The following is a 19,650-nucleotide window of genomic DNA, read 5'->3' as shown; positions in this document are numbered from 1 at the left end:
AACTTCCGGGCCATGAGAAGCTTGGTCCATCAGGCTGTGGCCACGGCCAGGCTCGCTTGGCTTCTCCAGGAAAGCAGATTGGAGCTGTGAGGAGAACCAGGCCCCAGAATATGCCAGAGAGAGTGGTTAACTTGGGTGAACCCAGGCTAACCTGTCAGAATGGCATCCTGGGAGTCCTGAGGACTCTGGTCAGATTCTGGTGGGAACCTTGCTGCTGACCAGAAGCTCTGACTGCTTTGCAAAACTCCCAGCTGTGCTGGGAACTGACCTCATTCCCGAAGTAAACATTGAATCAGATACCAGCAGGCCTAACACTCGTTGAGTGGAAATAGCATGGATGTTTCCATCATCATGAAGCTCTCAATGGGATTTGGCCGGAGAAACGCTAAAGATAAAGATGTCGATCAGAGTGAGTTCACGACTGTTTCTTGCCAATTTAATCAGAAGTCAATTTAACAATTGACTTGATGTGGTTGAAATGATGTGTTAACATGCTTTACTTACTTACTTATAAAAACTTCAGTTTTTATAACCCAAATAATGTACTGGAACCAGTGTTGTCTAGCAACTGGAAGATAATATTGGGAATCTGTCTATTGGAGGCCTGTCCTGGCCAGAATGGTAGCCCTTTGTACATACGTGCCACGTGATTAGGACATCCGGCCTCCTAACAGTACCTGTTATTGGGCCTTAGGGGCCCCAGAACAGGAGTCCCCTCAGGGGGACAACTTCCAAGTCCAGTGCTGGATTCTGGCACTGGTGTATGACAGACACAGAGGTTTCAATCTTCCACTTGGATTTCTTGGAGGCAGGTCATCCAAGTTAGAGGTTATTCATGGCCTGGACTTTTCTCCTTCATCTGGTTCCTTCCTTTGCACCAAGTTCATTCAGGAGATGAAAGGCGTAAGTTAGTTTGTTGAGGCCGCTGCTCACAATTTCACACTTGGAGTGCGTGGGGGGCAGGGAACAGTTGTTCCTTTTTTATCTTTATTGCACTCAGAGCCTGCACTGTAGAGATGGACTGCCGGAGTTCACACCCTTGCTCAACCCTCCCAAGATGGTGACCTTGCACAGGTTACCTAACTTCTCTTGTCACATCGAGAGAAAAAAAGGGAATGGAAACAGCAGCTCCCTTATAAAGAGCTGTGAGGATTAGATGGGCTAATTCGTGGAAAGCACAAAGAACAGTGCCTGGTCCATAATTGCTCAATATGCCTCATCATCATCACCATCAATTGAACGGCCAGGAACAGACAACAAAGGATGGTCCTTGGTGCATGCTTTAGTGAGTGACCCATCTGGGTAAGATGTAACTCCGAAACTGTCTTCCAGGCATGGTAATAAGAAGCCAGGTGACCCAACTTAAAAGACTGATTGACTACATAACTTAAATGTGTTACTTTCTTTCTCTTGGTTTTACTTTCATGATCTGCTTAAAGAGTTTAAAGTTCACTGATCCTTCCTGGGATCTCTTGTCTGATTTTGATGTTAAAGTAACTCAAATAAAGGTGCCCTATGTGTTAAAAACAAAACAAAAAAAGTATGTGCTAAGGCTGTATTCTTTCATCATACTTATTCAATCTGAATGTTGAGCACATAAACCCGAGAAGCAGGACTACATGTGAAGAATATATTATCAGGGTTGGAGGAAGTCTAAGGAACAGCCTGCCAGACACAGATGATTCAACTTTACTTGTGGAAAGCCAGGACGCAAACCATTTATCAATGAAGATCAATGGATCATACTTCAACATAAAACAAAAATCTTCCCAACTGGATGGAGAAGCAACATCATGGTAAATGAAGACTAAAGTCACAGATTTCATTTAACTTAGATCCACAATCAAAATCTACAGAAGCAGCAGTAAATAACTCAAATGACATATTGTGCACTATATTGGGTAAAATACATTGCAAAAAAAATCGCTTTAAAGATATCACTTTGTAAAGAGTGAGGTATCCATGACCCAAACCATCGTATTCTCCATTGCTTCATATGCATGTGAATGCTGGACAATGAAAAAGGTAGGCTGAAGAATCGATGCCTCTGAATCATGGCACTGGTGATCATTACCTATATGACAGGCCGCCAGAAGAATCAGTTAAGCTATTAAAACACTCCTTAGAAGCAAGGATGGTGAGACTTTGTCTCACTTTCTATTGACACGTTATCAGATCAGCCCCTGGAAAAGGACACCATGCTTGGTAAAGGCGAACAGAGAATAAAAGGAAGACACGATGAGATGGAATGATAACGAGGCTGTTAGAATAGGCTCAAACACAGGACAGACTGTGAGCGAGTCACAGGATTGGGCAGTGTTTCCTTCTGCTGTGCATGGGGTTGCCAAGAGTTGAAACTAACTCAAAAGTACCTAAAACAATGTAATCTCAACGACATTCATAAATGTTAGCAAGGATATAGTGAAAATGGAACCCTCATATATTGCTGAAGGGAACATAAAATGGTACAGTCCCTTTGGAAAATAGTTTGACAGTGGCTTTAAAAGTTAAAAAGTTAACATAAGCCCAACTTTCAACTTCTTAGTCATGAAGATTGAAAACATTTGCACAAAAAACTTGTACAGAATATTCACAGCAACACTATTTGAAATAACCAAAGATGCGAACCCAATAATCTATCAACTAACTGATAAATGGCTAAACAAAAAATGTTGTATATCCTTACAACAGAAAGTTATATAGCCATAAATAGGAATGAAGCATCAATACATGCCACAAGGGTAAATCTGGAAAGTATTATACAAGCAAAAACAGCAACCACAAAACTCCCAACGACTAAATAATTTCACTTATGAGAAGTCCAGAACAGGCACAGCCATGGCGATAAACGGGATTAGAACTTTTCTAGGGAAGGGGAAGGGGAAAGATGAGATGACGGTAAAGGGTTTCTTTTCAGAGTGATGAAAATGTTCTGACATTAGATTGTAGTGATATTTGTACAATTCTGTGATTTTACTAAAAATAATTTCACATTGTATATAAATTATGAATTTCATCACAATAATTTTTAAAAGGAAAAATGTTGCTTAAAGGCTAAGATGCTTAATTATTATGAATCTACCAGCATGAAAACATAGCCTATGATTTCTAAGACCTAAGAAGCATACATGTTAGATACCTTACCAATTTTGATCTCCACTCCTCATAACCGAAGATGCCAAACACAGCTTCTCTCGAATGGACCATGGTTCTGTAGGACCAGTACTTAGTAGCTTGTGTTCTGAAAGGAGAGTCGGCTTACAGAAAACCACACGTATGAGGGGGTACACCAACCCCCCCCACGAAATTTCCCCCAAAGTTATGCATTTAAATTTTTTTTAAAAACCTTATCGTAGAATTAAAACAATGAAAGTTTTTCTACACTTTTTGAATAACCCTCGTGGGTATACAGAGAAAGTGTGTGTATATATGTGTGTATGTATATATATGAGGGGGTATCAAAAAACCCCTGGAATTTTCTTTCAAAGCTATAATTTTTTTTTACAAAAGAATGTCATCACTCTCAAAGTATTCTCCATTACACTTAATACATTTGTCAAATCTGCAATTCCACTCTTGGAAACATTTTTCAAACTCATCTGTTTGGAGGCTGACAGCACCTCCCTGGTTTTTTCTTCACCTCTTCTACTTCCTCAAATCGTTGTCCTTTCATGTCTGTGGGGCAAGGGAGGCATGCTGTTTTTTGCCAAAAACTGGTGCACTGTGATGGCTGTGTGAGCAGGTGCATTGTCATGTGGCAAAACCAGTCCCCCATCTGCCATAGGCCACAAATCAAACCTTATTTGTCACACAGTTATGCAATCTTTTCAGAACCTCTAAATAGAAAGCTTGATTAACAACGGTCTGACCTGGTGGAACAAACTCCAAATGCACTATCCCTCTCAGATCAAAAAAACAAATAAGCATCGTCTTGATCTGATTTCATTAGATGAACTTTTGCGGGGGGAGGTGAAGATGGCATGCGTCTTCCACTGGCTTGAATGATGTTTGGTTTTGGGGTCGAAAAATAGCACCATGTCTCGTCACCAGTAATGACTTTGGGAAAAAGTCTGAGCTGCTTCTGAGCTGTTCTTTCAAATCACAGCGTGTTTCCTGTATACAGCTTTTTCCTGCTCAGTGAGAACCTGAGGCAAAAATTTCACAACAACCCTTCTCATTCACAAATATTCCGCTAATTAAAAAAAAAAAAATCTTCCGTTAAAATTTGCTGAACCGAGCTGCTCCAAGATAGTCCAGATAACTCATCTCTTCAATGGTTTGTCACCTCGGTCTTTCTTTGAACACAAGTGCATGAATTTTTGTCCATTTGGGAAGTTCATGGGGGTCCAGAAGGGAGTTTGTCATCAATCAACATTTCTCCATTTTTCAAACAAGAAAACCACTTGAACACTTGAGCTTTTCCCATAGCACTGTCCTTGTGAGTTGTGTTCAACATCACAAGTTACTGTGGCACTTTTCCCATGCAGGAACCAAAATTTCACAGCCATGCACTGTTCTCTTAAATCAGCCATCACAAATAACCAGGTTCCGGTGAAACTGCTTTTACAAAAAAATTCACTCTGACCAGAGAGAACCTTCCCAGGCAACACCACTGGGTACACTTAACACAGAGCTATTTCCTAGCCGGGGGGCAAAAAGATGTACTAAGAAAGCTCCACCCAGTAGAGCTTTTTTCCTGTTTTTTTGGGGAGTACCCACTTATACTAGTTCTAAATACCAAAGGGATAGAATTAAAGGTGTAATACAGAACATCCCAAAGTATTGTGGCAAAACAGGCGATTATGGTGGCCCGTGGATAAGCACATGTCTGTAAACTAAAGGTTTAAGGCTTGAACCCACCACAGTTCCACAGGAAAAGCATGAGGCAGTCAGCTTCTAGAGAGATTATAGTCTTAGAAACGGTATGGGGCAGTTCTACTCTATCCTAGATAGTGGGAAATCTATTGAACAGCAGTAGGTGTCACCAAATTTTTATATTCACCCTTCCAATGATTGAAATATCATCACTATGGTAAGTTCCCATGTGATGGGAACTGCACTGTGTATGCAACAGAAAGAGCCCAGTGGTTAAAGCACCTGGTTGTTAACGGAAGGGTCAGGTAGATCTGCAGAAGAAAAAGATGTAGCAATCTGCTTCCAGAAAGATTAGCGTCAGAAACTCGACAGTCCAGTTATACTCTGTCCTACAGAGTCATTGTGTCCGATCTATTCAACAGCAATGTTTTTTATTGTTGTTGTTTTAATTTAAAAGAACATTTGTTTCCCTCAAATGGCAATGCTTCAATCTCCGTCTTCTTTAAAATATGTAAAAATGCCAGTGTATGCATTAAAGTTAGATTAAGCCGTTCTCCTGAAAGGTCCTACTTTACCCATTTTCTTCCCATTTGCAAACAAGGGATTCCCAGGGACAGCACTCTGCTGCTCCGCCTCCTTTTTAGCATAAACTTGTTTACTTCCCTTAGGCCTCCCCTGAATTATAGGACCTACACGATCTTTTCTTCTTTCTACTCATGACTAACGAGGGAAATGGCCCAGGTGCGCGAAACGCACCAAGACTCCCTTTCCAATGCCTCCCCAACGTTCCTCCGAAACGGAACGGCCTTTTGAAATGGCAGCCAAGCCAGAGAGCACACAACGTCTGTTTGCACGCCCGGGTTTCTCTAAGGGCCTCTATCTACTCTCTCACGGAACCTCCACACGCTCTGGACCAGAGACAAAACCCTCCCCTTCGGGGTCCCCCACCATTGGCCTTCACGACGCCGTATAGGGCAGGTCTCTGGTGACCCTAAGCTCCCAGGCAAACGCACCCTCCCACTCTCCCACTGCGTGCCAGAAATCTAGAGCCTTCTACCAAGGCCTCCACACACAAGACGCACAAACACTCACTGCCCGTTCCTGCCGCCATCTTAGCCCCGAAGTCTCTGAAGCCCCAACTGCAGAGAGACGCCGGCGCAGCCAAACCGTGGGGCATTCTGGGAAATCGAGTACGCGTGTCGCTCGCGGCGCCTCCTGGGAAATGTAGTCCTTTCATCGGGCGCAGCGAGCATACCAAACCACTTTGGAAGAAGCGTTGTGAAGAAGGAAAGACAGGAGATGGTGACTGTATCCTCACGGTTCCCAGTTGAGGCTTCTTACGAAAGACAAGTCTGGAGCTCGATAAAAGAGTTAAGCGAACAAGGATCCAATTCCAAATTCGCGGCAGTTGGTAACCCGGAAACGCGTAAAAGCGGGGGTCACGCCGAAGCAAACGGTCCTTTGGTCTTGCCCTCCCCCTTCCCTGGTGGTGATTGGTCACTGCAAGCGACATTATTTGATTGGCCACGCGAACGCAGCGCGTAATTTAAAACATTGTATCCCTAACAAAGCTGGGCCTCGTGGGCGGAGTTGTGCCCCTCGCGGACCCGCGCCGGAGTTCGGCGGCTGAGGGCAGGGAGCCAGTACCGGCGGGGTCGGCGCTCAGGGTGAGGCTGCGGCTGGGCTGAAACCCGAGTTACAGCTCTTGTCTTCCAGGAACGGTGAGTTTTCAAGGAGCAAAGCTACTGCCATCTCTGTGTCCTTCCTTTTTCTTTTTTTTCGCCCTCAATACTTCTGCATTCACGTTGGGCCTTGGGGGTCAGTTTGGAAAAGCCACCTAACTGCCTTCCGCTGACCTTGTACAGCACCGCAGGGCGAGGCACCGTGCGATCTTAATTCGAGGTCGAAAATAACCGCCGCAGACTGTTAAGGAAGTAACTCATCTCGGTTCCCTGGGAATTCAGGCGTCAGGGGCAAGGGATTGTTTCTTACCTAGAAATTTGTAGGTCTCTACGTCCCTCTTCCCCACCCACTCTTGTCTCTTTTTAGACTGAAACGGCACTTGCTGTCATGTCTCAAGGAATCCTTTCTCCGCCAGTGGGCTTGTTGTCCGATGAGGAGGTCGCAGTCTCCCCCATGTTTGAGTCCACAGCTGCAGACTTGGGGTCTGTGATACGAAAGGACTTGCTTTCAGACTGCTCTGCCGTCTCCACTTCCCTGGAGGATAAGCAGCAGGTAAAGGGAGTTGTGATAGCCAGCGATGTTTCTAGACTCGGAGCTGCTATAAGTTCTCCAGGGCAGGAGGACCGGGGGTGGGGGGGTGGGGTGTGTGTGTGGATGACCTTCGTTGAGAACTAATGTACTACATAGTATGTTCAAAACCAGAGACATGATCACATTTTGTCTCCACAAAAACTGCAGTCAACCAATTCTGACTCGAATAATTGATGTGGCGCCGGGCAAGCAAGATCCTGACGAGTCAGGGAAAGGTGAAAACTAATGAAGAAGTCCGTAATTTGGGGTAGAATTGGGATAGTGCTGGTAGGATTCCTAGACCTAGGCTATGTTTGTCCATCTGCTTAGAAGTAATTGCTGATTTTAATATGTGGTTCTGGGATGGAATTCTACCACAGGTTCTATCTGAGGATAATACAGAGAAGGTGAAAGTATACCTGAGAATCAGACCCTTGTTACCTTCTGAGTTGGAGCGACAGGAGGATCAGGTGAGTGTCTGAGGGCAGGGTTCAAGATGGCATGATGCATTACAGAAATGTTTCTCAGAAATGTTTTCTTTTGTGACAACTGTTCCTCCTCCTCTCCACACCCTCCACCTCCTTTCTCAGGGTTGTGTCCACATCGAGAATATGGAGACTCTTATTCTACAAGCACCCAAGGATTCTTTTGCCTTGAAGAGCAATGAGCGAGGAATTGGTCAAGCTACTCACAGATTCACCTTTTCTCAGGTATGGAGTCTGTGACCCACATGGAGAAGCAATTTTGTTCACTCTCTGGGAAGAACACCTTTCTCTCAATGATTGTGTATACACATACCCTACACCCTTTTAATTCAGGGGGGTGGGGGGGTGTCCTGCTATATATGCTACTTTGTCAAGCACTATAAGTGCTTTAACTCACCATAGCTCTATTATTGTCTCTGTTTTCCTAAGATATTATGACACAGTAAAAATAAATAATGTTACCATTACTGATAAGAGCATAGGGCTTGGATCCAAATCTATCCATCCCCAAAGTGCCACCCATATGGCCTTGATATACTGCCCCAACGTTGTGTGTGCAGCATTGAGCTTCGTGGTTAACATTTCAGAAATATTTTGTTAATTTAGGCTAGCAGAGAGTAAGTGAATCTTCAGGATTTAGGGAGCAGCTGGTAGTAGTGCAGGAAGAATCTGCTTGCTCAGCACAGGTGAATGAGAGATGAAGGATGGGTCCTTGAAGAACAGGTTCTTTCTTTAGATCTTTGGGCCAGAAGTAGGACAGGCATCCTTCTTCAACCTGACCGTGAAGGAGATGGTGAAAGACGTACTCAAAGGACAGAACTGGCTCATCTATACATACGGAGTTACCAACTCAGGGAAAACCCACACAATTCAAGGTAAGCAGTTAAAGCCTTACAGGAGCATTGATTGGCCTGATGGTACTCTCTTTGCCTCTGATAATGAGTTAGAGGGAGAAAGGCCCTTGCCTTAGCTAACCGTCTGCTACATATCTCCAGGTACTATCAAAGATGGAGGGATCCTACCCCGGTCCCTAGCTCTGATCTTTAAAAGCCTCCAAGGCCAGCTTCAGCCAACACCTGATCTGAAGCCCTTGCTTTCCAATGAGGTGATCTGGCTGGACAGCAAGCAGATCCGGCAGGAAGAAATGAAGAAGCTGGCCCTGCTAAATGGAGGCCTGCATGAGGTGAAGTGTTGGTGTCCTTGGGGTGGGGATGGGGGTGGAGGAGGGGAGCTGATTCAGAGTTATGGAAAGTTCTGTACTTACCTTTTTTCCTTGGGTCTCCCAGGAGGAGCTTTCCAGCTCCTTGAAGAGAAGTGTCTGCATTGAAAGTCGGATGGGTACCAGCACCAGCTTTGATAGTGGTATTGCTGGGTTATCCTCTACCAGTCAGTTTACCAGCAGTAGCCAGTTGGATGGTATGTACTATAACTGGGTTCTCTGCCAAGGAATAGGATCCAGGGTGGGGTGGGGGGGGTGTGGGCACGCGCGCGCGTGTATGCGCGCATGTACACAGACCACAGGCTGCAGCTCTAGTTCCGTCTTCCACGGAACCCCAGGCTAAAATGGAGATGAACTGTTCTGGGGCTGATGCTCTGTACATTGGCTTCTTCCTTAGAAACAAGTCACCGATGGGCACAGCCAGACACTGCCCCAGTAAGTGTCCCTGCAGACATCCGCTTCTCCATCTGGATATCCTTTTTTGAGATCTATAATGAGTTGATCTATGACCTATTAGAACCACCTAGCCAGCAGCGCAAGAGGCAGACTCTGCGGCTATGTGAGGATCAGAATGGCAATCCCTATGTGAAAGGTATGGGAAAGTGGGGATGTTGGCATGAACTGTAGAGAAGGGGACACTCGGGGAAAGAGGTGGGTGCTTCCCGGTGTGCATTTCTCTCCTTTGGCTTCAGATCTCAATTGGATTCATGTTCAGGATGCGGAGGAGGCCTGGAAACTCCTAAAAGTGGGTCGTAAGAACCAGAGCTTTGCCAGCACCCACCTGAACCAGAACTCTAGTCGCAGGTGAGTGGGTTGTTAAAGTGAACACTTCAATTTGTCCCAGGATGGCATCGTATAATGTTTCTCCTTTTCTTTCAGTCATAGCATCTTCTCCATCCGAATCCTGCACCTTCAGGGGGAAGGAGATATAATCCCTAAGATCAGCGAGTAAGTCTGACTATTTAGAACTTGGGCTTCTTGGACCTAAAATAGTGTGTAAGGGAGGCCTTCCGAGGAATTACTTGTGGTAGAGCCTGTCTGCTCTTCTTTCTTGGATACAGGGAATTTTGGTGGCCCTCCCCTCTATATGAAGGGTTGGAAGACTCATAACATAGGATGAGTCTTCAAAATGTTTTTGTGAAAATTCTGTTATCTTTTAATCCCATTATTCCATTTTTGAAGTCCCTTTGTATAGGGTCCTTATGTCAGACAGGTCCTGTCTATCATTCTAGGTTGTCACTCTGTGATCTGGCGGGTTCAGAGCGCTGCAAAGATCAGAAGAGTGGTGAGCGGCTAAAGGAAGCAGGAAACATTAACACTTCTCTGCACACTCTCGGCCGCTGTATTGCTGCCCTGCGCCAAAACCAGCAGAACCGGTGAGCCCTGGGTTGGGCTGCCGTGGGTCCCTATGGTTTGCTGAGAGACTTCCTGCTCACCACTGAGGACAGTGCTGGGATACCCCAAAGGCTACAATCCTCCTCACAGATCTATTCTCTGATTCTCTTGTCAGGTCAAAGCAGAACCTGGTTCCTTTCCGTGACAGCAAGTTGACTCGAGTGTTCCAAGGCTTCTTTACAGGCCGAGGCCGCTCCTGTATGATTGTCAACGTGAATCCCTGTGCATCTACCTATGACGAGACCCTTCATGTGGCCAAGTTTTCAGCTATTGCTAGCCAGGTGAGAAGCTGTAGGTATGATGGTAGTATTCACTTTGGGTTGATATCTTGGTTTCAAGACATCACTAGGGACTAGTTGATTTCATTTAAATGTTTCTCTTCCTAGCTTGTGCATGCCCCACCGGTACAACTGGGATTACCATCCCTGCATTCATTCATCAAGGAACACAACAGTCTGCGGGCATCTCCCATCTTAGAGGCAGGGGCTAAACTGGACCCAGGCCTTGATGATGACAGAGAAAATGAAACGGACATCTCCATGTATGGCAAGGAGGTGAGAATGGCAAGAAGGCTTTGGTGCAGCAGTTTGATGGCTACAAGGTTTCTGTGCTGCCTTCCAAATGGGCCTTTCTTTTTGGAACATGGGCATTTACCAACCTCTGTCCTGTGTGTCTCTTTAGGAACTCCTACAGGTGGTAGAAGCCATGAAAGCACTGCTTTTGAAAGAACGGCAAGAAAAGTTGCAGCTAGAGATGCAGCTCCGGGATGAAATTTGCAATGAGATGGTAGAGCAGATGCAACAACGGGAACAGTGGTGCAGGTACCACCGAGTAACTGTGCTTGCTCTGCCTTCTGGACCAGAGGGTGGGGACTGGGCAGGAGCTGGACCTCGAGATTTGTCCCTAAGCTCAGGTTCTTCATTCACTTTTTTTCCTGTTCCCAACAGTGAGCATCTGGACATCCAGAAGGAACTGTTGGAGGAAATGTATGAAGAGAAACTAAAGATTCTCAAAGAGTCATTGACGAGTTTTTACCAAGAAGAGCTTCAGGTGAGTTTCCCTGAACCATCTTCCAACTAGCCACTCGGAGTCCCATCACTAGCTTGCCTGAGGTCAAGAAGCCTTGCTAAACTCTGATGGGAGCAGAAACAGATGACATCTGTTTCCCCTGTAGTGCTGTGTCTGTGTTCAATCCTTGTGTGATGGCTTACGGGGATAGTTTGCTAAGAAATAGGATAAGTGGTAATGGGCTTTCAAGCCTGGCCATTAGTCATCTCTTCTGTCATCTGGTCCTTCTGCATTTTTCTGACTCTGGATGGAATTATGCTCTCTGCTTCCCACTTAGGAGCGAGATGAAAAAGTTGAAGAACTAGAAGCCCTGTTAAAGGAAGCCAGACAGCAGCCACAAGGGTCTAAATCATCCCTACGGCAGTCACATCGGTTGGCAGCTAACTACACCCAGCAACTTCAGGAGGTTAAAGCTAAATTAGAGCAATGCAAAGCAGAGCTGAGCTCTACCACTGAAGGTGAGGAAAGCAAAGGCAGAAAAGTATAACGGTAATTCAGGTGGAAATTCTGGATTAGCATTTTATAGGTTTACATTTAGAATAATCTGTACATGTTTTGTTTTAATTTATCTTCAGAGTAATTATTCTGTAGGATAAGTATAGCTCTCCTTGCCCCCTCCCTATTGAAATAATACATGATAAATCTTGAATAGCTCAATACACCACGTAGGTCAAGATATAGACCACTTTTATCCTAGAAACTGTTCTTGATTTTAGTCACATTTTAAGATAGTCTCCAACTGAGACATAAGTCACATCGAACCACGACGTATTTTTTTAACATCTTATCACTAGTAATATATACGTTAGAATGTATCTTTTTTTAAAAAAATTTTATTAGGGGCTGATACAACTCATCACAGTCTATACATATATCAATTGTGCAAAGCACATTTGTACATAGAATGTATCTTTTAAGTTTATTTCAACCCCAAAGACAACAATCAGATTTATAAAGATACTGATACTAAAAGATAATGAGATGTTTCAAAATAAGGTATTCAACTTAAGTTGGAAGCAACAGGACAGAAAAATCAGAATAGAATCCCATTGTAAGTTGTGGACTTCCTTGAAAGCTAGGTAGTAAATAATTTGTTCAATCAGAACTGGCAAAGGAAAGAGCTAATCTTCCAATCTGGGCCTTCTAACTCCAAGCCAACATTTACTCCACTTGAAGCTGCATCCCTCTGACCTCACTTTAGGATGCATGTAACCGCACCTTTTCTGGTTTCTATAGGCTGCTGTTAACCACAAATTAAGGGGGTAAGTCTAAGCATAGAAGCCTATAATTTAAGATTTTTGTTCTCTTCCCTCAGAGCTGCAAAAGTATCAGAAGATGTTGGAACCTCCACCTTCTGCCAAGCCTTTCACTACTGATGTGGACAAGAAGTTAGAAGAGGGCCAAAAGGTACTTACTTACCTTTCTGTAGGTTACCAAAGCTCTTAGGGCAATTTCTAATTCTTCCCACCACCATTCCGCACCCCCCTTCCCGCCCCTCCCCCAATTTTTCCTATTACACCTAACAGTCTATTTCTTTTAAAACTTAGGTATAACACATTTTGCCAATTCAATGTTTTTATATACACGGGGAGGGGAGGGGTGGTGGCCTTCTCTCACAAACTTATTGAAGCTTTTTTCCAACGATACTAATTATACGTTTACAATACAGTGAACCCTCGTTTATCGCGGTTAATCGATTCTAGACCCTACCGTGATAAATGAAATTCCGCGAAGTAGGATTCCTTATTTGTAAATCAAATATTTTTGTAGTTAGAGCATAGAGGACATGAAAAAACACCCTTTAGTCACCATTACACTCGTATTACCCAATTTATTAAACGAAAAAGGGAAAATACAGTAAAACATTTTGGACGTTACAATTATCATTTATTATATTATTTATGGCATCAAGCGTGTACAGTATGAGCCAATCAGTGGCAGTAATGACAGAGCATGCGCTGTTACGCAAAAACCGCGATAGAGTGAAGCCGTGGAAGTCGAAACGTGAAGTGGCGAGGGTTCACTGTACTGCTTTTCCTTGGCTTGTGTGAGGGCAAGATATTTTTGTCTGGTGTTGGGGAGGGACTATCTCCTTGTCAGCTAACTAGCCTTTCTAACTTCACTTCTTTTTAATGGCTCTCCAGTCCCACCAGACCATTATCCTATCTGATACTGGCTGGCCACAATCTGATTCCTGTCTCCTTTCTAGAATGTAAGGCTGCTGCGGACAGAGCTTCAGAAACTTGGAGAGTCTCTCCAGTCGGCAGAGCGAGCTTGTTGCCACAGCACTGGGGCAGGAAAACTTCGCCAAGCCTTGACCACCTGCGATGACATCTTAATCAAACAGGTGAGGGCAGTCTGTCTACCTCTTCCTTCCCCACCCAGCCCACTCCAGTGTGTATTTGAGAAAGGGAATGAGGGAAAGAGCAATGTAAACACTTTGACTTATCTCATAATGAGGGGATTTTATCTCCCTTCAAAATAAAAATAAGATTCCTATTTTATAAGTACCACGCACTGTACTTAAGATCATCCAATAGTGATTGCAGCAGTTCATTGACAGGAAACTGCCGGAAGTTCAGGCTGGATTTAGAAGAGGACATGGAACAAAAATATCATAGCTGATGTCAGATGGCTCAAAGCACAGAATGCCAGAAAGATGTTTACTTGTGGTTTATTGGCTATTCAAAGGCATTTGACTGTGTGGGCCATAGTAAACTGTGTATAACTTTGAGAATGGGAATTCCAAACACTTCATTGTGCTCATTTGGAACTTGTACATGGATCAAGAGGCAGTTGTACAAACGGGAATACTTCATGGTTTAAAATCAGAAAAGGTGTATATCGGGTGTGCCCTCTCACTCTGTATGCTGAGCAAATCATCAGAGAAGCTGGCTTACGTGAAGAGTTGTATGTAAGAATTGGAGGAAGGCTTGATAAGAACCTGCGATAAGCAAATGACACAACCTTGCTTGCTAAAAGTAAGATCATGAAGCACTTGCTGATGAAGATGAAGGATTCTAGCCTTCATTGTGGATTACTACTCAATGTAAGGAAGACCCAAATCCTCACAACTGGACCAAGAAGTAACATCATGATAAATGGAGAAAAAGTTGAAGTTGTCAAGGATTTTGTCTAATTGGATCCACAATCAATAAATGCTCATTGAAGCAGCAGTCAGGAGACCAAATGACACAGTGCATTTGGTAAATCTGCTGCACAAGACTTAAGAGTATTGAAGAACAAGAATATTAGTTTGAGAATGAAGGTGTACCTGACCAGACCATGGAATTCTCCATTGCATCGTATGTATGTGAAAGCTGGCATTGACCAAGGAAGACCAAAGAATTGATGCATTTGAATTGTGGTGCTGGTGAATATTGAAAGTACTATGGACTGCTGAAAGGACAAGCTGATCTGTCTTGGAGGTATGGCCAGAGTGCTCCTTAGCAGCATGAATGACTAGACTCTCTTACATACTTCTGACATGTCAGGAGAGACCGTCCCTGGAGGAGGACATTATATTTGGTAAAGTGGAAGGGCACCAAGAGCCCCCAACAAGATAGATTAACACAGTGGCTGCAACAGTGGGTTTAGGGATAGGAACAAATGTGAGGATGGCATAGGACCATGCAGTGTTTCATTGTGTTATGCCTGTAGTCACCATGGATCGGAGCCAGCCCAATGACAATTAACAGCAACAGGCAATGTGCTAATTATCTAGAGAGGGAGACAATATAGATTTAGGATACCACTGATTGTTAGAATATCATTCATGTATCACTAAAGTGAAAAAAAAATTAAAAATCATGCTAAGATAACTGGTCATACATCCTGATTCCAGAGGTGTGAAAAACACCTTAAACATAACATTTCCTTTGAGATCTAAACTTAAGATTCTTAGAGGTTAAATCACTTATTCAAATAACCCATATGGGTTAGAAAATGTTTATTCAGCACTGTTTGGGTGTCAAAGAAAACACCCCTTTTCAATTTGAGAAAATCTTAAATTGTTGATAATATCGAATGACGTGTTGTTATCTTGCCCTCTTGTTTCTCTAAAATACCAGATAGAAATGTGTTTCCTATCACTTGATTTTCTTTAGGACCAAACCCTGGCTGAACTGCAGAATAACATGATGCTGGTGAAACTAGACCTTCGGAAGAAGGCAGCATGCATCGCTGAGCAGTACCATACTGTGCTAAAACTCCAAGGCCAGGCTTCTTCCACCAAAAAGCGCCTTGGTGTCAACCAGGAAAACCAGCAACCAAATCAGCAGCCCCCAGGGAAGAAACCATTCCTTCGGAATTTACTTCCTCGAACACCTACCTGCCAAAGCTCAACAGACTGCAGCCCATATGCCCGAATTCTGCGCTCACGACGTTCCCCTTTACTCAAATCTGGGCCTTTTGGCAAAAAATACTAAGGCTATGCGGGGGAAGGAGAGCATAGTCGTCGTCCTGAGGTGGGTCAGCTACCCAGTTTAAGCTTTACCATATACCTAGAACTCTCTCCAAGATGAAATACTAGTATTTTTTCCTGTTTTGTAATATATCCGTATATGTAATTTCATTGTTATGTTGTTTTTCTTGTTTGTTTTGAACTTGTGGTTTCTATGCACACAAAAACTTATATTAAATAAAATATACTCACTTTTATATTCAAATTCCAAATTTTGAAAACTTGCTAAAATATAAGGACAGAATGACTTGAGAATCAAATGTCTTTAGGAAGGGCAGCAGTGTCTTGTAACAGCTTGCCTAAGACTCTGGTAAGGAATGAATTCAAGGGGTGTACAATTTTCTAAACCTTTCTGACTACAAAATGACGTTTCAAGTGGTGAATGTGATTTAAGGAAAGTTGGGTCCTGAAATGATAACACAACATCTCTGTATAAGCTTATTCATTATATAGTCATCATGTATTACCTCCTACTGAACATAAAAGTACAGATTTGAAAGCCTCTAAGAGCATTCCAAGTATTACCTCAGACAGATGAAAGCTGAGAAAGCATTCTGTTGGAGATAAGGAAAAAAAAAACAGAATTACATTTTAAAATGTTTATTAAAACACTAGCTTGAAGTGAATTGTTTGTACAGTCACAAAAACCCCTAAAATGTCCATGTAATCTTGTCTCCCAGCTTTACTTTGGTTGGGGTATAGCTAATGCAATGGGAGGCAGCTTTTGCCCTATAGAGCCATCAGCAGTTCCATGCTCTGAGATACCTTCTACCTGTTGATTCAACTCAGTAAATTACTTCTAATTTGAAATCTGGAGCACTCATCAAAACTGTTTTGAAAAAATAGTTCCCTAGAGTAAAAGCAAATACATCACTTCACACCATTTAAATCTAATCTCTGACAACAGAATAAGGAACGTGCTTGACAAATCCAAGGAGGCTGTGCCCATCCAGTGCCCTGGCATTCAGTATCCCTACTACCAGCAGAGGGTAGAGTGGCTTCCCTTTTACCTACCTTGCCTCTAAAGAAATATCCTGCTCCCAGCAGCATTAAAACTGTTCCCGTAGCATTGCCAGTACTAAAGTGCTGTACAGGGAGGGTTTGGTTCTGTTTTTTCTTTTTCAGAGGGAAAGGGTCTGGAAGAAGGCCAAGATCTACAGCCACACTGAACAAAAGGGAGACAGGAGTGCTTTTAACTGACTGTCTATTCCAGCCGGGAATTTTGCCAGTTAGCCTCTGGAGGTAATTCTATCAACTCCCCCAAAAATGTTTCCATCTGTGGAAACAACAGAGTGGATGAAGTCCCTGAACAGGCATGGCCTTTGTTTGGAGGTAAGGCTTAATCTGGGTCTGCCCATGTGTTGGCTTGAAAGTAGCCAACTATGGTGTGACTGAAGATAGGTTGAGTGGAGAAACTCTTCGTGTAGGCGTGGTGTTGGCAGACAGTGAAGCAGGAAGGTAAAAAGGAGCAGGCATCTCGGTAGTGGAAGTCTCGCCTTGGTTCCGAAGCTGTAGGATTTGCCGAAGCAAGGCCTTACCTTCTTCTCGGGTCTGAAACAAAGTAAGGCAAAGCTATTCTCAAACACAAGGTTGTTTAAATGCAGAAAAAAAGTCCCAATGATCAAGGTAGCCTTTCCACGTACCCAACTATCCATGTCATTACCAGGCCACGGTAAAGATCAGAAGTTCTAACCTAAAACCTACACCCTTCATAAAAAGATGGATACTCACATCATTGAATGCACAACATTTCTGAGCACAGGCTGAAGCTTCATCCCACAGCTTGCACTTAAAATAGTACTGGGCTAGGTAGCGGAAAGCAGTGCTCTCCTCCAAGTGTTCCACTATTTCCTAAATAAGGAAGAGAATAACTAAGGGGATAAGAATACGATCAGCCACCCAATTCCCATGTTCTTGACACGTACCCCACAGGAATAAATATCCTGGATATATTTGACGTAACACTGGGCAGCCTGTTCTGATTCAGTCAATTGTTCGTGAAGCCTACAAAAGAAATTGGCCTTTACAAATGAAAACTCAACACAAGTTAGCAAAAAAGGAATACAATACCAAAAAATAATTACAGAAAATTAGAAATATTGATATATGGCACATAAAGGGAACTAGAACAGTATTAGTGCGCTTGGGTGTGACGATTACATTAAAGCTTAAAGTCATTTCTCTGTAATGTAATGTGAGGTGATAGCAGGAGAGTTAGAACATCAGGATGAGATAAAACAGGTACCAAGAATTTTTTTTCTAAGAATTCAGAAAAAAACTGGCAGGTATAAATTGCACCTCTTTGTCTGTTTATGAGTTATTCCTAATTTTCCCAGCCTTCTCAGGAGCTGAACATTACTTAAAGTAACTTTGGTAGCATGCTCAGAGATGGAAATTGATTTTAAAGTCTCATTTCAATTCATTCTTGATCTCTTGCCTAATAGGAAAGCAAATCCCCCCCTTCAAAAAGAAGTGACAATTGCCAAAGCTCAAATGGTACATTCTAAGATCAAGATTCAATAGACCTTGCTATGCCCCCCACACTCACATAGGATGATGGATGGAGGGTTCTAGAGTATGAAGACCCACCATACCAGAGGAGCTAACAGATATCAATAACGTTTCATTCCTTGCACTCACTTCGCCAGTTTCACCAGAGCCATTTTCTCCACATCTCCCACGGCGTAAGCTCTCCAATAACACTGTCAAAGAAATAAACTGGTCACTTTGACCACTGCCCCATGTGCCATGACATAAAGGTTCAGGTCCTGCAAACTTTGCAGGAAACCAAGGGCAGCTGTTCAATTTTTACTAGTGCTAATCAGTCGAGGCTATTGACATTCAGCAATTCCATTGATGATTTCAGTCCAGCTTTGCTTCTGGCCTTGCACCTAAGAACAGTCAGCAGACTTTCCTGTGCATATAGATCAGGATGAAGAAAAAAAACAAACTTCAACCTTTATCCAAGACCAGTTTCAAGTACCTTTTTGGCTTCCACTAGTTGGTTGAGTTTCTCATAACATTCTCCTAAAGCAACCAGCATACGAGAGTCATTGGGCCTGAAAGAAGAACAAAAGTCTAAGCATCAGTAAAGACTTCATTGATAACTTAAGTTCCACCACCATCCAGTGCTTCATGTAATCACTGCTCACAATTACACTACTAACTTATTAACCTATTAATCTCACTCACTGCCACTGATTTGATTCTAATCCATAGCAACCCTATAGCTCAGAGTTGAACTGCCCCCATGAGCTTCAGAAACTAATTATTTACAGGAATAGAAAGTTCATCTTTCCTCCCAGGAAGTGGTAAGTGGTTTCAAACTGATGACCTTATGGTTAGCAAACCAACAGATAACCCACTAGGCCATCAGGGCTCCAAACCTATTAGAATACACTAAATAAAAATGACCCAACAACACACAGCAAGTTTAAACATGGGTGTCCAGTAGTCAGTTATCAAGTAATAATGAGCCTTTCACATGCCACACACACTGCCACATGGCCAAACATACCGAAGCTGATGGGCCCGTCTATAATAATAAAGGCAGTAAAATGGCATCTTGAGGATCTCATAGGTCTGTCCAAGGCCATACCATGCTCTATAATCCCTCTTGTTGACCTCAATAGCATGTCTAAGAAATGAAGAGACAGGTTTGGAAAGCATTATTAGAATTAGCAACTTGCATCCTTAACAGGCTGTTCGTGTCCCAGGGATCTGCTCCACCTCGCCTATCCAGAAAGCTCACCTGTAAGCCTGGATAGCAGCAGATGTGTTCTTCATTTCCATATACTCATGTCCCATCAGTGTCCAGGCCCCAAGATAACGAGGATTCAACTTCAGGGCTCTCTGGAAATATAAGGCTGCTTTCTCATGTTGAGAACGCAAGCTATAATAATTTCCTAGGTAAGAACAAAGAAAAACTAGGAAGGTAAACTAAAATGATCATC

The 19,650-nt window shown here is 43.2% G+C and overlaps 3 protein-coding genes across 7 annotated transcripts in view; 1 reads left to right on the top strand and 2 right to left on the bottom strand.

Moving 5' to 3' along the window:
• Positions 1-5,972, bottom strand: part of BRD8 (bromodomain containing 8) — a 30,432-nt gene extending 24,460 nt beyond the window's left edge. For 3 of the 5 annotated variants that reach the window (XM_004696632.3, XM_004696634.2, XM_004696633.2), the window contains exons 1-2: positions 5,908-5,972; positions 3,145-3,241 (exon numbers count right to left, since the gene is read on the bottom strand). In XM_004696632.3, coding sequence (XP_004696689.1) covers positions 3,145-3,241; positions 5,908-5,926 — 116 coding nt within the window. In that variant the 5' untranslated portion in view covers positions 5,927-5,972. Of the gene's footprint in view, positions 1-3,144; positions 3,242-3,640; positions 3,649-5,097; positions 5,249-5,907 lie in introns of those variants that run through there. The other 2 variants (XM_045284998.1, XM_045284999.1) reach the window with 2 other exon arrangements.
• Positions 5,973-6,479: 507 nt separating this feature from the next.
• Positions 6,480-15,894, top strand: KIF20A (kinesin family member 20A). Its single transcript, XM_004696637.2, has 19 exons — positions 6,480-6,536; positions 6,865-7,050; positions 7,449-7,538; positions 7,659-7,778; positions 8,290-8,428; positions 8,549-8,736; positions 8,840-8,969; positions 9,170-9,364; positions 9,465-9,576; positions 9,652-9,720; positions 10,005-10,148; positions 10,283-10,448; positions 10,554-10,721; positions 10,849-10,988; positions 11,115-11,217; positions 11,513-11,693; positions 12,551-12,642; positions 13,445-13,582; positions 15,342-15,894. The coding sequence occupies exons 2-19, from the start codon at positions 6,886-6,888 to the stop codon at positions 15,660-15,662; spliced, it is 2,661 nt and encodes an 886-aa protein (XP_004696694.1). The 5' UTR covers positions 6,480-6,536; positions 6,865-6,885; the 3' UTR covers positions 15,663-15,894.
• A 230-nt stretch (positions 15,895-16,124) lies between these two features.
• Positions 16,125-19,650, bottom strand: part of CDC23 (cell division cycle 23) — a 35,551-nt gene continuing 32,025 nt past the window's right edge. The window contains exons 10-16 of the mRNA XM_004696639.3: positions 19,449-19,602; positions 19,215-19,334; positions 18,681-18,756; positions 18,338-18,399; positions 17,623-17,701; positions 17,429-17,548; positions 16,125-17,248 (exon numbers count right to left, since the gene is read on the bottom strand). Coding sequence (XP_004696696.1) covers positions 17,078-17,248; positions 17,429-17,548; positions 17,623-17,701; positions 18,338-18,399; positions 18,681-18,756; positions 19,215-19,334; positions 19,449-19,602 — 782 coding nt within the window. The 3' untranslated portion in view covers positions 16,125-17,077. The remainder of the gene's footprint in view (positions 17,249-17,428; positions 17,549-17,622; positions 17,702-18,337; positions 18,400-18,680; positions 18,757-19,214; positions 19,335-19,448; positions 19,603-19,650) is intronic.

This window comes from Echinops telfairi, unplaced genomic scaffold (genome assembly GCF_000313985.2).
Source record: "Echinops telfairi isolate 266 unplaced genomic scaffold, ASM31398v2 ScPeMD7_7469;HRSCAF=8507_1, whole genome shotgun sequence".
NCBI classification, from domain to species: Eukaryota; Metazoa; Chordata; class Mammalia; order Afrosoricida; family Tenrecidae; genus Echinops; species Echinops telfairi.
This window is presented reverse-complemented; position numbering and strand designations above follow the sequence as displayed.